General features: G+C 40.1%; 1 protein-coding gene across 4 annotated transcripts in view; it reads left to right on the forward strand.

Annotated features, from left to right (window-relative positions):
* The window catches only part of GADL1 (glutamate decarboxylase like 1), a 203,070-nt gene that overhangs the window by 128,106 nt on the left and 58,922 nt on the right, over window positions 1-16,042 (forward strand). Inside the window, exon 15 of one of the 4 annotated variants that reach the window (XM_028479733.1) lies at window positions 2,837-2,911. The exons of the other annotated variants lie outside the window; for them this stretch is intronic. Coding sequence (XP_028335534.1) covers window positions 2,837-2,863 — 27 coding nt within the window. The 3' untranslated portion in view covers window positions 2,864-2,911. Of the gene's footprint in view, window positions 1-2,836; window positions 2,912-16,042 lie in introns of those variants that run through there. 4 annotated transcript variants of the gene reach the window in all.

The raw sequence follows: 16,042 nt of genomic DNA on the forward strand, positions 1-16,042 counted from the left end.
TCTTGGATCTAAAATCTTACACTCTTAACTCCACTGAGATTTTTTCCCCTTTCATATCCTGTTATTATTTAAGAGAACTAAATTTTGAAATTTCTTAAAGCAGTTTGTTTATTTTATTTTTTGGTATGAAGTTTAAATATAAAATAGCTTCAGTAATTACATTATTAAAGATAAATGTGAATATGTCAAATATAAATATATTAAATATCAATTTACATCTTTGTAAAACACTTGTATTAAATTTTTCTATGCTATTATCATAAAATTAATATTGAATAACGAATTTTATTGCCTGATAGCCTCATTCAGAGGTTTAAAGTTAGTTAATAAGAACACCTTATGATATTTTGGTTCTTCTTGTTACAAAGAAAAAAAAATCAATGGAAAGAATAGTTTCTTTTGTATTATTGAACTTATTTATAAAGCCATATTTTCCAAATATAGACAGCCACATTCTACCTCATTTCAAAAATGATATTTTGTGATACTTGCACATTTCTTCATTTCATAGGTATATTAACTTTGTTATATAATTTTAAAATTTCCCCAAAAGATGACTAAAGATTTTATATGTATGTATACATATACATACACACACACACACACACACACACACATATATATATGTAATTACATATAATTTGAATGTGTGTATATATACATTTATTTATACACACACATTTAGATTTTTTTCCATTTAGTGTATATTTATTATTTTCTAATGAAGAACATCCTTAAGCATGAAGATGACATAATATTTTGAACAAAATCAACTTTCTAAAGCCATTGAGATCTACAGTCCCCTAAGTATTAAGTTGTATTAAATACACTTAATCTTTACAAATGTTCATTTTTCCACAGAATTCAACAACTTTTTCAATAAAGCTGAAAAATCAGAATCACAAGGCAAATTCAGTTGTCAGAAATAATAAGAGCAATTTTATAGTGCTTTCTACATGCCAGGCCCTGTTCTAAGCACTTTACATTTAATCCTCAGTATAGCCTTAATGGGTGGGTACTATGATCTTCATTTTAAAAACGAGAAAACCGAGGTTCAGAGAGGTGCACTCACTTCCCCAACATCACACGCTATTAGGGGATTTTAAAAAATAGTTGATCTTTAATTAGGCAACATATGAGGGTTATCTGAAATGTGAATGTGTGTACCCCAACAATTCTCATCTGCACCCTAAGTGTCTTATTCACATTGAAAAGTGATCAAATGAAGCAATAATGCCAAGTAAGCCGAAAAGTGATCAAATGAAGCATAATGCCAAGTAAGCCTGCTGGAATCTTCCTACAGAATGTCTGTCCCACACAGAAAAAGCTTGGACCCTTTTAAGATGTCTACGAATGCAAAACAAGAAACAAAGTTCTTTTATGTGATAAATTGCAACCAGATCAGATTTGTTGCTTATTTTGTTATTTAACCAACACTGACATCATTTTGCTAAGTGCCAGGCATTGTCTGTGCACAGCAGTTCTCAAACTTTTTGGTCCTGAGACCAAAAATCACTTTACACTCTTAAAAATCACTGAGAACATTTAAGAGCTTTAGTTCATGTGGGTTACATTTATCAATATTTATAGAATTAAAAATTATGACAGAAAATTAAGAAAATATTCATTCATTCATTTAAGAATAACAGTACTTAATCTATTGTATGTCAACATATGTCTCTGTTTACTCTCAGGTGCTTCTGTCTCAAGTGACTTTTTTTTTTTAATAGATATTTATTGGAGTATAATTGCTTCACAATACTGTGTTAGTTTCTGTTGTACACCAAAATGAATCAGCCATATGCATACACATGTCCCCATATCCCCTCCCTCTTGAGCCTCCCTCCCATCCTCCCTATCCTACCCCTCTAGGTCATCGCAGAGCACTGAGCTGATCTCCCTGTGCTATGCGGCTGCTTCCCACTAGCTTTCTATTTTACATTCGGTAGTGTATATATGTCAATGCTACTCTCACTTAGCCCCATCTTCCCCCTCCCACCCTGTGTCCTCAAGTCCATTCTCTATGTCTACATCTTTATTCCTGCCCTGCAACTAGGTTCATCAGTACCATTTGCTTTTTTTAGTTTCCATATATATGCATTAGAATACGGTATTTGTTTTTCTCTTTCTGACTTACTTCACTCTGTATGACAGACTCTAGGTCCATCCACCTCACTACAAATAACTCAGTTTTGTTTCTTTTTATAGCTGAGTAATATTCCATTGTATATATGTGCCACATCTTTATCCATTCATCTGTCGATTCACATTTAAGTTGCTTCCAAGACCTGGCTATTGTAAATAGTGCTACAATGGACATTGGGGTGCATGTATCGTTTTGAATTATGGTTTTCTCTGGATATATGCCCAGGAGTGGGATTGCAGGATCACATGGTAGTTCTATTTTTAGTTTTTTTAGGAACCTCCCTACTGTTCTCCACAGTGGCTGTACCAATTTACCCACCAATAGTGCAGGAGGGTTCCCTTTTCACCACACCTTCTCCAGCATTTATTGTTTCTAGCTTTTTTGATAATAGCCATCCTGACCGGCCACACACTTATATTTTTAATGGAAGTCAAAGGGTGGAAAGTATGTTGAATAAAAAACAGTTTACAAGCTACTAAAAATATTTTTATTAAATTTCTAATCTCTGATTTTGGAGGTCAGTTTGTTGTACTGGAGAACTCAGATATGTTTTGTGTATTTTTTCAAGTAATGGCAGTTCTGAAAAATCACATGGAAATTTTGCCTATAGCCTTCCAAAGGGACATTATATTGAGGTACTGGGTGAACTGGAAGCTATTTTAAACCTATGTTCTCACTTTTCCTATGTAGATTATTGCCACAGATGTCTCCACCTGACCCACCTGCTTCCGGCACTGCCTCTGCTCCAAGCCCCTGTCCTCACACTGTCAGAGGGCCATGCATAAATGGCCATGAATCACTGTGTTCCACTGCTTAAAGACCTTCCCGCCACCTTCTCTAGAAAATGCGGGTTCCTGAGCAGGGCCGTCGAGGCATTTGGGGGTGTGGCTTTGCCTCCTCCTGCAGCTACACCTCCCACCTGTCCTGGCTGCACGTGTTCCTTTCAAATCCCAGAGCTCCAAGCTCAAGGTCTCATCTCTCCCTTCTGTACCTTAGTCCCAGATGCCCCCTTTTCTTAGAATCTCACTGCACCCATCATCCCATCTTCCTGAAATATCACATACGTATATACGTATGTGTATGTGTACACACATGTAAACATTTCTTATTATATATGAGGCCAAAGACAGCATACTGATGTGCTGTACTATTTCAACACTGTCTTAAAAATATTAACCTTATGTTTGGCCCCAGTTGGTGCATGTCTGCATGCTCGATTGTGGGTATGGTGTAGAATAAGAGTTCCAGTATGATTTTTTGACTTAATGCTGGTCCAGTAAAGTCATTTTCTCTCTGTCTGTTCCTCTCTCCCCCTACACACCTCTGAAAATCTCATCCCAGTCCCCTTTTTGATCACTGCAGTCTGCTACATATTGATAATTTTCAATGGGACAAAGTTTAATCTAGACTCAAAGACTTTTTTTGGGGTAAAGAACAAGGATCAACTACAGAGTCAGGGAAGGAAGCTTGCCCAATTTCCATCTGCACAAAGACACTTGGCCAGCACAGGAGCTAAAATATACCATGCAATAAAAAAAAACATATAAAACCTCAAGTTCTGCAGTTAATGGGATGTGAAAATGTGTTTGCTACAGACACTGGGTGCCTGGGAGAAGACGTAGCCACTTGTTTTGTCAATAAGCGTCCCCCCCCCACACACACACACACACACTTAGTAAACAGTTGTCATTCGTTCCTGGAATCCACCAAAGAAATATTCTCTGAATCGGTTTAAACTCAGCAACGTGGTAAGGGGCTCTGACAGGCTCTCGTTGTCTCCTCCCTAGAGGCTGTGCCCAGAATTCTCATTACTGTCCCTGCCGGACAGATCTCAGTAACAGACAGTGTGGTAGAAAGCCAGCCAGACTGGAAGAAAAGCTGGAATTATACAAAATGAGTTTTAAAAAAAAGCATCCAAGATGAGATTTACGCCCAGGGTCTCTTCAGAAGTCCTTCGTTAAATGCCTGTCTATAAGCTGAGAGTGTGATATCCTTTTTGAATGGCAAAAAAAATCTAGTTGCAAAATTTTTATGGGCTGTGTTCTGCATGGTAAATTTTAATCCCTGTTTTGCCGGCCTGAATTAATATTGCTTACATTTTTATTAGCCATTGATTTTTTTTTTTTTTTTTTTTGGGATCCTCCCGGACCGGGGCATGAACCCGTGTCCCCTGCATCGGCAAGCAGACTCTCAACCACTGCGCCACCAGGGAAGCCCTAGCCATTGATTTTTGAACAGGATAGCACAGGATATCAGCCTTTAATGTTGATAATTGAAGTGGGCGTGGCCGCAGTTTCCCTATGCCCTTTGTGTCCCACCAAAACCCTTACTGGTTTCCATAGTCTTTTTACACGTGAGGCTCCATCTTCTGTCACTCACCACCCTGCCCCTAATTCAAGGAAAATGTATACAGTAAAAATCCTGAAATTAGAGCACACATTCAGGGCAAAGCCGCATTGCCAAAGTCCCTCTGCTTTACAAAATTATTCCAGAGAGTGCTCCTTTAACTTGAAAGCTCCATGAACCTAAATAACTCCGAGTGCTTTTGAAAGCCACATCAGTTCACCTACAAGGTATTTGGCAGGTATTTGGTGACAGGAAGAGAACTATTTATTCCTGCAGTTTTTGTGTATGGATGACCTGGGAGATGGTCAAAGGAAGAGGAGACAGAAGAGTGAATTAGAAGAAGTTGCTGGCTGTGGTCTGGGAGTACCGTGTCAGAGATCCCGTGAGGAATGCCAGCTGGAGACAGGCTCTTGGCAGATAGAACTCAGTGGCTATGACTTGAGGACAACTTAGGGACTGGGGCTAGAGTTTGGGAGTTTTCCGCAGAGAGTGATACAAGTCCTCAAAAATGATACTGAGAGGAGAGAAGAGGACTCAGTGAAGAGAAGCCAACATCTACTGAAAAGCACAGGAGGGTGGGGTGGGAAGGGCAGAAAGTAGCTCCAACCCCACAATGTGTGTTGGGTGGAAATGAAGGAGATGAGTCTCCAGGAGGAAGGGGGGTGTGGAGGAAAGTATTAAACTTCATACAAGAGGCACCTTCTCTTTCTAATACATCCGATCTTCTTTGAAAGGAGGAATTTCCCTCTTTGCCTCTCCAGGAACATGATTTATTGCTACAACAACACTGTGTCACAAACCTCAGTGATAGAAAACAGTAAGCATGTATTACTCATGCATCTGCAGATGAGAGGGGAAGGAGAGGTGGGGGTGCTAACTTAGACTGGACTCTTAGAGGGGGTGCTCTGCTCCATGGATCCCTTATCCTCCTCCTTGAGCCAGTGGACTCTCTGGGGCATGTTGTTATGACAATGACAAGAGACACACGAGCACAAACCTACTGCGTAAGAGCATTTCAAGAGTCTCTGTCATAGCATGTCTGCTAACAGATGATTGACGAAAGCAAATCACGTAACTGAACCCAACATGAAAAGATGGTGGAGATATATGCTCTACCCCAGTGTGAGGCTACATCAAGCCATGTGACCAAAATCAATATAGTACTCCCTTGGAAGTGAGGCAGTGGGAAGAAATATTTCTGAAGAGCTACCTAGTCTACCACAAATAAAGATGGCCACTTTGAAAACTTACATTTAGGCATAATTTAACAAGAGATCAAACATGGAACAATAAAACCTAGTGATATTTCAAAATCAGTCTTTTGCCAGCCACGGTGCTGCTGTGGGGAAGTCCTGGTTCCATTCAGCACATGCATTGTGCTGAGTGCTGTGGGGAAAATCAAAGATGAAAATGAGGTCTTCTATCAAGCCGCCTTCAATTGGAAAAAGAGACAGTCATATATAAAAGTTACTATAATGAAAAGTCAAATGTCACAAGAATTATGGGCAGGAACAAAGGACTGTGGGTACAGAAAGGAGGTCAAGAAGAATTCCTCTTCTAAGTGACTGCTTAGAGATCAAGTTCAGAAAACAGAACATACTCTGGTTAATTGAAGAAGAAAGGGATTTATAGAAAATTAAAGACTTACATAATCACTGAAGGGCTGAAAAGACACGTTTCAAAGTCCTACCCCAGAACTGGGCAACGCAGGGGGCTGCTGCTCCTTCCTGAGTCTGAAGTGGCCTGTTGAATTGTGAATCTGCCATAAGAGATGCCAGCACCAGAACCAGCTGCCCCACCATGACCTTCCTGGCAAAAACGGATCCCTGCCATTATGCCCCTTCTCCCAGTCGATTCTGAAATGATGGCTTATACACGTTCCAATAGTTGGCTAAGCTTCAATCACAACAGACACCCTAGCTGCAAAAGAGACTTTGTTAGAAGGAGGTTGGATGATGCTGAATCAATCCCTAATGTCTTCTACAGGAAGTTCAGGGAAGACGTCATCAAGTGTGGCATTGGTACCACGTCTTGGAAAGTGCTGCCTTGTGTCAAGGGTGACATAAGATTTTGTTTATGGAAGTACTTTATAAATTGTAAAGCAGCAAACAAATATAAAGAAGACTTGCTTTATGCACTTCCAATGAAGTCCTCTTGAATGGGGTCACCATGGAGACCTTTTTCTCGGTAACAAGAATCTAGGAATAGTTTTGGCTTTCTCCTTCCACCAGATTTATATGTTCCTGGCAGGCGTATATTTATTTTACCATAACAATTTTTGAGCTTTTACTATATTACCTTACACTGTGCTAAGCCCAGTACATATATAATTTTATTTAGCCTTTTCTTATTTTGTTCATTTGGGTCCTCTCTCTTTTCTTCATGGTGAGCCTGACCAGAGGTTTGTCAATTTTGTTTATCCTTTCAAAAAACCAGCTCTTGGTTTTATTGATTTTTTCTAATTTTTTTTAACCTCTATCTTATTTATTTTCTCTCTGATCTTTATTATATACTTCCTTCTGCTGACTTTAGGTTTTGTTTGTTCCTCTTCTTCTAATTCTTTTAGGTGGTAGGTTAGATTCTTTATTTGAGATTTTTCTTGTTTTTTGAGGAAGACCTGTATTGCTGTGAACTTCCCTCTTAGGACTGCTTTTGCTGCATCCCCTAGATTTTGTATGGTTGTGTTTTCATTGTCATTTGTCTCAAATTATCTTTAAATTTCCTCTTTAATTTCATCGGTGACCCATTGGTGTTTTAGTGGCATGTTTTTTAGTCTCCATGTAATCATTTTTGTCTCATTTTTCTTTCCATGGTTAATTTCTAGTTTCATGCCATTGTGATCAGAAAAGATCCTTGAAATAACCTCTTAAATTTGTTGAGGCTAGTTTTCTGTCCTACTCATTTAGTCTTTTCTATGAAGTAGGTTCTATTATTACCCTCAGAGAAGGTAAGTTACTTGTCAAACATCTGTTAATCAATTAGTTAGTTAATGACAGAGCTAGTCTAACACTAAAGCTCTTAAGCCCAGGCACCGTGGCTCTTGGTAAAGGGAAGGGAGCAAAAAGGATGAAAAGAAATATGTAGAGCATGGAGCTCAGGCCAAAGGCAGAGCTGGGAGATGCTGCAAAAAGTGGCCCCAAGAAAAATTGTCAGCCAGGAGGGGCTCTGCAGGGAGCTGGACCAAGCTCTGCTAAGGAAGGGGATGCACTCAGGAAGGTGAAACATTTGGTTCAGGCAGCTGACAAAATGCTTGGCAGTTTGTAACATGTTGAATAAGCATTATTTTCAAATGCAAAGAATTTTGGCTGGAGTCAAAGCTTGAGGTTCAAGTGGTTGTTGGGAGAGAAGTACTTTGGTCTCATCCAGACTTAGTTTTGCTCTCAGCTCTGCCAGTAAGTAGCTATGAGACTTTTGGGACAAGCCGCTACATCTTGCCAATTCTCTTCTGTAAATGGGCTTAACAATACCTGACTCATGGAATTGTTGAGAGACAAATTTGAGGTAATGGATGAACACCATGGTGCTTAGTACATAGCGAAGTACTCTGTAAATGGTATCTGCAGTCATTGTTTATGGGTACTTGGCCTTCTGATCTTAAGCTCATATGCTTTTCTTAGTTTTTGCTGATTTGTTGGTTGTTTAAACAGCTTTGCTGCTGGTGTATTTTGATAATAAAGGAGAAAGAGAGAAGGCTGGGTATCCAGAAGTTACAGTATAGAAAGAGAACCCTTTAAGCAAGGGTGGGGATATATTTGTAGGAGTTGTAGAATTCCTTCAAGTCCTCATAACTTTGTGAACCTGATCTATTAATCATGAGACATATTTGGATGATTGGAGTCCTGGGCCCTCATCCCATGCTTACGCACACTCTGTGGGAGAGTTAAGCCCTAGGAAATAAACAAAACTCCCATCAAGAAGGCAGAAATATAGGGAAACATTATTCCATGGGCCTGTGATTATCCTCAGAATATTCACGAAGGGCATCACATTAGCCTTGGCTATGGTGGCCAAAGCTCTGTGAGCAAAGACATAGTTGGTCATAAAGAAGACTTTGATGGCTTTTACCCTTTCATTTCTTCTTTAATTACCTTTCCACTTGCCACACAAATCATCCTGAACATTTATAGTTTTTATAGGCTTCTGATGATCTAGCCTCTGATCTATTCCCTTTTCCACTTCTGCTGACTAATCCCTTCCTGCTTTCCTGTATCAGCCGATTTTTAAATGTCAGTCTGGGTAGGTTGATTTCAGAAGCTATATTTAAAAAGAGACCTGCCTGCATCTTTGGCTCTTTGCCGGGACAGCATACTTAAAGAGGGATGAGATCCAGGAGGCCATTTCTTATTTTCTTTTTAGATCGCATCTTGGAAGCAGAAGCACAGCTGTTCACATGGTATCCTGTGAACTCAGGGCAGGCTTTCTGCTGAGATCAGAAGCTCTCAGCCTTAGTCCTGAGGTCAGCCAGAAATTGTGGTTAAAACCACCCTGGAAATGTTGAAGGAAGCTGAAGGGAAAAGCTGTACCATGCAGTTGTCGTTGACTTACGCATTTTCCGACCACGTGAGCCCTCTTCTCTGGACATGTCCCCAAGGGCTCTGGTAGGCAGCTATGATGCCAGGTCAGTGAGCCATTGCCACGTAGCGCACCACCCCCAAACCCAGTGGTCTCAAACAATAAGCTGTCATCAGTCCTGATGAATTTACAGATGGTCTGGCGGTTCTGCTAGTCTTGGCTGGGCTCCCTTTACACCTACAGTCAGCTATGGGGCAGGCAGGCAGCTCTGCTCATCGTGGCTCTGTTTGCTGCTGGATGCTGCACTAGTATGACCTGGGCTGGGACAACCGAGCCGTCCTCCGAATGACTCTAATCCTCACCAGGCTATTCTGGGTGCGTTGTCCTGGCAGTGGTAGCGTTCCAAGAGAGAAAATGAAAGTTTGCAGGACTTCTTGGGCTCAGTACTCCCACACCATCACCTCTGCTGTTTTTTATAGATCAGAGCAAATTGCGAAGCCAGACAGATTGGAGAAGAGGTTTGGTGGAGGAATAGACGCCACCACTGCTGATGGGGGTAACTTAAAACTCACACTGCAAAGCATGGCAGAGGGATAGAAATTAGCATTCTACCACACAGACCCCTTTCTTTATAACTTTGTATATTGCAGAGTGTTCTATGGCTTGACAAGTGTTTCTACATCCACAATCTCACTTGACTTGCCTAAGAATCCTGTAAAGTTAGTTTCATTCTTATGATCATTCCCATCTTACATATGAAGAAACTGAGGCCCAGATCAGTTCATTAGGCAGTTAATTAGGTAGAGTTGAGGTGGAGCCAAGACTTAAATACAGTTCTTATTGTAACCATGCCCCATATGGTTTTCATGGCACATGAGAAGATGATTACATCAAAGGATGAAGGGAAAAGAAATGCTCTTGACGTAGCTAGATTGTGTGTGTCCAAAGAGTGGTGAGTCATTTTGTCTCTGCTGCTGCTGGCTCCACGCTGCTGAGGCATCTTGTGAAGCTCGCTCTGGCTGTGAGTGTCTCCTGAACCATGCTAGGTCTCTGCTGCCAGGCCTGGGCACGGTGCCTTTATGGATGGTCTGGATGGGGGCGCTCTTCATATCACATAGGAGAGGGCTGCCGGAGGTCTACCTGTGAGGCAGCATGGCTCTCCCAGAGGAACCAGCCCCTTAAGGCTGACTTGGGGTTACCTGTGTGAATGTTGGGTATACAGACGAGTGCCTCGCACTTTCTTTTAGTAGGCAAAGAGAGTGCTTTGGCACATGTTTAAATCATTTTCTATCATAACATGTGTTTCTGGACATTCTGCCTTTATCCTATTCACTCACTCATTTAATAAATATTTATTGAGTGTTTCCAATGCGTCAGGCTCTGTTCTCAGAGGGTTCTGTGTCCTCGATGAGCTCAAGGTCTAATGGAGGATACAAACATATAAATATACTATATATACATATATATTTACATGTGTATATACATATATGTACATATGTGTATATATTATATGTGTATAAATATACAGACGAACAGACAAATAACATTACATTAGTGTATATAAATATACACCATATATACATGTATGTGTGTATATATGCAATATAAACATTAATACATATAAATATACAGATAAACATATAAATAACTATAACTTTACTGTCGTTCAGAAAGTTTATATTCTCTCCAAAGTCACACCCTAACAAAAGCCCCCTGACAATTTCCTGTCTTACCAGTATTGCAGAGGAGGTAACCCCACCCTAGCATAGGCTCAAGAAATGCCCAATGGAGAGGTAGAATCTTCACCAAGACTTTAACTTAATATATTTTTTAATGTGTGACTAATTATCTTTGTATTTACTCCAGTGTTGGCTTAGAGAAATTTTTGACTTATTAAAAGTTTCATTATGTAGAAAACTTCATTTATAGTGGTTCTCTTCTTCCAAGAGCTAGATTGGAACTGTCCTCTTTTATTGTTGCTATTTAATAACAAGAAAAAACCACCCAGGTTCTTTAATAAATCAGGTTTATGGTTTCATAATGTAAACATCCCTGTATGTATACCTTCAAGTCAATAAATAATTATTATCTCCTATTATATACAAGACATATCTAGTTGGGATATAATTTACATTAAGCGAAAGGTAAGTCCTTGATAGAAATGCGAATTCTCTGGATTTCTTGCTAGCTTAAATAGTATTCTTCATCCAGGAAATCCTCTTCAGAGATGCTATAATGCTTTCTCAATGAAAGTCTCAGTTTTTCAATATTTAACCATCTTATTAGTTTCTAAAGAAAATTTAAAAAATTTTTCCCAAGCACCTGAGATGATTTTTCAGAAAGGAAGAAAAAAAGGAAAAGAAACCAGTGCTCCCATGGCCCAGAGTTAAGATCCATTGTTAGGAAAACATGCTGGGTAATTACATCTTTTACATGTGCTGGTTTATCTCTGTTAACCATAGTAAACATCTCACTGCTTAATTTGTTCTGTCAACCACAGCTTTTAAAAAACTGGGGCTCTCAGGCAGTTGAGGGTTTGTATCTGCAGTATAATTTCACAGGCAGTTTTTTTCCTTCTAATTTTGTATTCTTGGCTCATTTACAGTCAAATATCTAACACTCCATGAAGCTTAAATATTTACCCATTGAGGTCATATACTTTATCATCTGTCAGCTTAGCCGTAGAAGGTGGACTCCATACTTCTAATGCTCCCAGGCTCCTGTAGCTTCAAGAGTTTGTCATCAGCATCCCTGTGGAGCTCTCTCTTTCCCTATCCCTTTAGGATTTAGGCTTTATAATGTTTATCATCGTCACTGCATCATGACTCTCAAAATGCAGTCACAACATACTCCCTTTTTCTTTCCTGAAGGAATCCATAAGGTAATATTACTTGATAACTTTTATTTCATTAGCTGGATAAAATTATAGTTGGTGTCCCAAAAGGCTTGCGTGTAGGACCCTTTTTATACATCGTGTTAAAAATAAATGGTGGGCTTCCTGCCCCTTACACCACACTGGACTTGTAACCCCTGGAGAAAGTGAAAAGGATAGAGTCACACTTCAAAGGCAAACTAATACACCTTCTTTTGTCTTTTTATTGAAAGGGGTTTTAATCATTTGGAAACCACGTATCAATCAGCTACTTTTTTACAGGAGCCTGTGTCAGTAATTGAGTTTATCACTTGAAAGTCGAAGACAGAAAATGAAATTGGTCATGCAAATGGCCCTCATTGCCCCTGGGGAACTTGTGTGCATCTCCATGACTTTCAGCGTGCTTCTAACAGCTAGTGATGTCATTTAAGCAACTGCTTCCTCTTCTCTGATTAGTCAAGGTTCTAGTTACCTATTTTTGCAGAGGCCACTAAAACTAAGTACTAAGTCGGGAACCTCATAAGTGGGTTAAGCCATCAAAGAAATTTTCCTGTTTTCTTGCAGTTTATGAATTAGCTAAATCTTACCTAGAAACACATGCCTTCCAGGTTTAATAGTTAAGAAGCAAATGAGACTGTCATTGTTTATTTTTCATGGTACTAAATTCACGTTGGTTTCCTCATATGATTACCCACATGTCAGCGGGACCTCCTGTAGGTCCCAACCCACAGGTAAACATGGGGTTAAGAGGGTGAGTTTAAGTATTGCTCAGGAGGAGGACTAACCAGTTAACCTTTAACGTCTGTGGTCTTTGGTTTTGTTGGATGAGCTCTGTGGTGGTGGGTGGGGAAAAGGGTTTCTCATTAATCACCTTCAATAAGAAACCACCCTTCCTCAACAGAAGTAGTTTGCTTTCTTTTTTTTTTTTAATTTTATTGAAGTAGAGTTGATTTTCAATGTTGTGTTTAATTTCTGCTGTTTAATTTCTTTTTAAATTGAAAAAATTACTACTTGAGGGAGTATTATATTCTGTTTTCCCTAAATATTAAAATTAAGAAAATTTTAAAATAGACAATAAGCAAGAACCCCAATTAACCAAGATAAATAAACAAAATGCATATTGTATGCAAATCTCTCCCTGGAATCTTTAAAGATGTATTTGGACCTAGAAAAGCTGCTTTTGAGGAAAGACTTCTGAATGGAAGGAAAAACTGTCGGAGAAAAAATGCTGTTATGGACACAGCATGAAATGTCAACTGGAACCATCCCCACGCACACGATCTGAAGTCAGGTCCCCCTGTTTGTGTGCAATCACGGGTGGGGGTCTCTGTAGTGTAGTTAATATTTCACAAGCCTATTTGGCAGATTGACATCACAGAGGCTGTGAATTGCTGCCTCATCAGTAAGAGAAAACATTGCATTTTTTTGGCAGTGACTGTTTTGTTTTAAAGAGAAGCTGGTTTACGAAGATGCCTATTATGACTCTCCTCTATGAATCTGAATATACTTGAAATTTAATTTAAGACTTCATCAGGGGAGGGATGGAGTGGGAGTTTGGGATTAGCAGATGCAAACTATTATATATAGGATGGACAAACGACAAGGTCCTACTGTATAACACAGGACTATATTCAATATCCTGTGATAAACCATAATGGAAAAGAATATATATATGTATAAATGAATCACTTTCCTGTACAGCAAAAATTAACACAACACTGTAAAACTATGCTTCAAAACGAAAAATTTTTTTAAAAGACAGACTTCATCTGCTCTGATGATAGAATGTCCTACACCGATTGAAGTTGGTGAGGATGAGAGTCTACATTCTTAGCTGACTTCAAGGGACTTACCTGTTTGCTGTCATCCACTTATACTGGCTTGACTTCCATCCACCTTTTTTAGCATTTATTTTTTGAGACTTTAAGAATAATTATCCTATTAATTTAAATAAAACAAGCACTAGTCTCCCAACAGTTGGGTTGTTTTAACAGGTGATTGACATCTTTCAAATGTTAACAAACAAATCTTTTCTAGAAACCCACAAGTGAACTAGGAGATGGAGGAAGTTTCTTCTAGAACAATCTATGGTGCCCTTCTGCTCCTGCCATCCGCTGTGGAGTGTGTTCCAACCACCATTTTCTTGCAGCTATCAGATGTGTTAAGGGGGAGAGGTGAAGAGACAAGGAACAAGGACAGAGTCACTTAGAGCTCCTTGAGACTGGGTCTCGGAGCGGTTTTGGTGATTTAAAGAAGCAAACAGAGTTCCATGTGATCCTCATCTCCAGGGCTATGGAGATGCGCAGTAAATGCACAGTAACTATGGTAACTGTGAGATGCAGGGCATTAGCTAAAGCTGAGGTCAGCATGGCACAGACTCCACTGTTATTCCCATCATCTTGTACCATAAATTTCTTCACCTCCATGCACAGCACACCACTTACATGGATTTTATGCTTAAACTGTACCCTGTGACTGTCAGACAGGAAAGGCAGGCCCTACAGTGACTGAAATGACAGAACGGTAGGCTTTGTCTCATGCCAGTCTGGGCTAGTGCTCAGTTTGTGATTCTGCATCCCTTGGAAATGACCCTGAAATTACCTGAGGAAGCCCGGGGAGCAGGACGACAGCTCAGGTGTGTCAGTGAAGGTCCCTTTGTGTGTGTGTACTGAGAACCCACACCAGCACTTGGAACTTGGATGAAAGAGGTTTCAGCCGTCAGGTCAGGCAGCCTTTGGAAAATTCTGCCTGCTGGGTTTAATTTCAGAACCTTGGCCTGTTTTATTCAGACAGACAGCCATCACATGTCTTTCTTTCGTTTTGTTTTCTTTTTTTTTTTGTCCTTTTCATCCTTGGCCTCATTACCCTTTGCCATTCACTTGTTGGAAAGAGAGGGGAATGAAATCGGCCGGGGGCGAAGAGGGAAGCTGAATTAAATCCTGCACGTGACAAAAACCTGTGAAAATTTTTCCAAAGGGCTTTCCTCTGAAACTGTGAGATGGTGAGACCAGTGGGGGGCGTCAGTGCAGCAGAAATCTAATTGAGTTTCCCAGTCCCTCTATTGATGTCTCTGGGACACAGCTGTAGTACAAATAGACTGGGAGAGGGGAAGATCATCCCTCAAATCATTTGTCTTTGAAATTGTGTATTAGCCTATTTTCCGCAGATACTGCCATTCAAACCCTGAAGGGCTGTCTTCTGCTCTGCTTGGTATATTCAGTTTGCCTAAGAAATAGCTCTTTACTTCTTTCTCTCCCAAATATGCCCTTTCACATTTGCTACAAAAGTTGACCTTGGGCAGCAGATGAGGTCCTGTGTCTTCCAAAACTATGTAAAATGTATCATGTTCTATTTATTATACGCTCTACCAGGGCCTGATTTTCATTGTAAATAAAAAATAAGCTGGGCTTCCCTGGTGGCACAGTGGTTGAGAATCCGCCTGCCGACGCAGGGGACACGGGTTCGTACCCCGGTCTGGGAAGATCCCACATGCCGCGGAGCGGCTGGGCCCATGAGCCGTGGCCGCTGAGCCTGTGCATCCGGACCCTGAGCTCCGCAACGGGAGAGGCCACAACAGTGAGAGGCCCACGTACCACAAAAAAATAAATAAATAAGCTAAGTCAGGCAAATGAATGAGCACTTTTCTTTTTAATGTGATTTTATTTATTTTTTTATACAGCAGGTTCTTATTAGTCATCCATTTTATACACTTCAGTGTGTACATGTCAATCCCAATCTCCCAATTCGTCACACACACCCCCACCCCACCCCACTTTCCACCCTTGGTGTCCATACGTTTGTTCTCTACATCTCTGTCTCAATTTCTGCCCTGCAAACCGGTTCATCTGTACCATTTTCTAGGTTCCACATATATGCGTTAATATACGATATTTGGTTTTCTCTTTCTGACTTACTTCACTGTGTATGATAGTCTCTAGATCCATCCACGTCTCAACAAGTGACCCAATTTCGTTCCCTTTTATGGCTGAGTAATATTCCATTGTATATATGTACCACATCTTCTTTATCCATTCATCTATTGATGGGCATTTAGGTTGCTTCCATGACCTGGCTATTGTAAATAGTGCTGCAATGAACATTGGGGTGCATGTGTCTTTTTGAATTATGGTTTTCTCTGGGTATATGCCCAGTAGTGGGATTGCTGG

Source organism: Physeter macrocephalus, chromosome 18, assembly GCF_002837175.3.
Source record: "Physeter macrocephalus isolate SW-GA chromosome 18, ASM283717v5, whole genome shotgun sequence".
Taxonomy (NCBI): Eukaryota; Metazoa; Chordata; class Mammalia; order Artiodactyla; family Physeteridae; genus Physeter; species Physeter macrocephalus.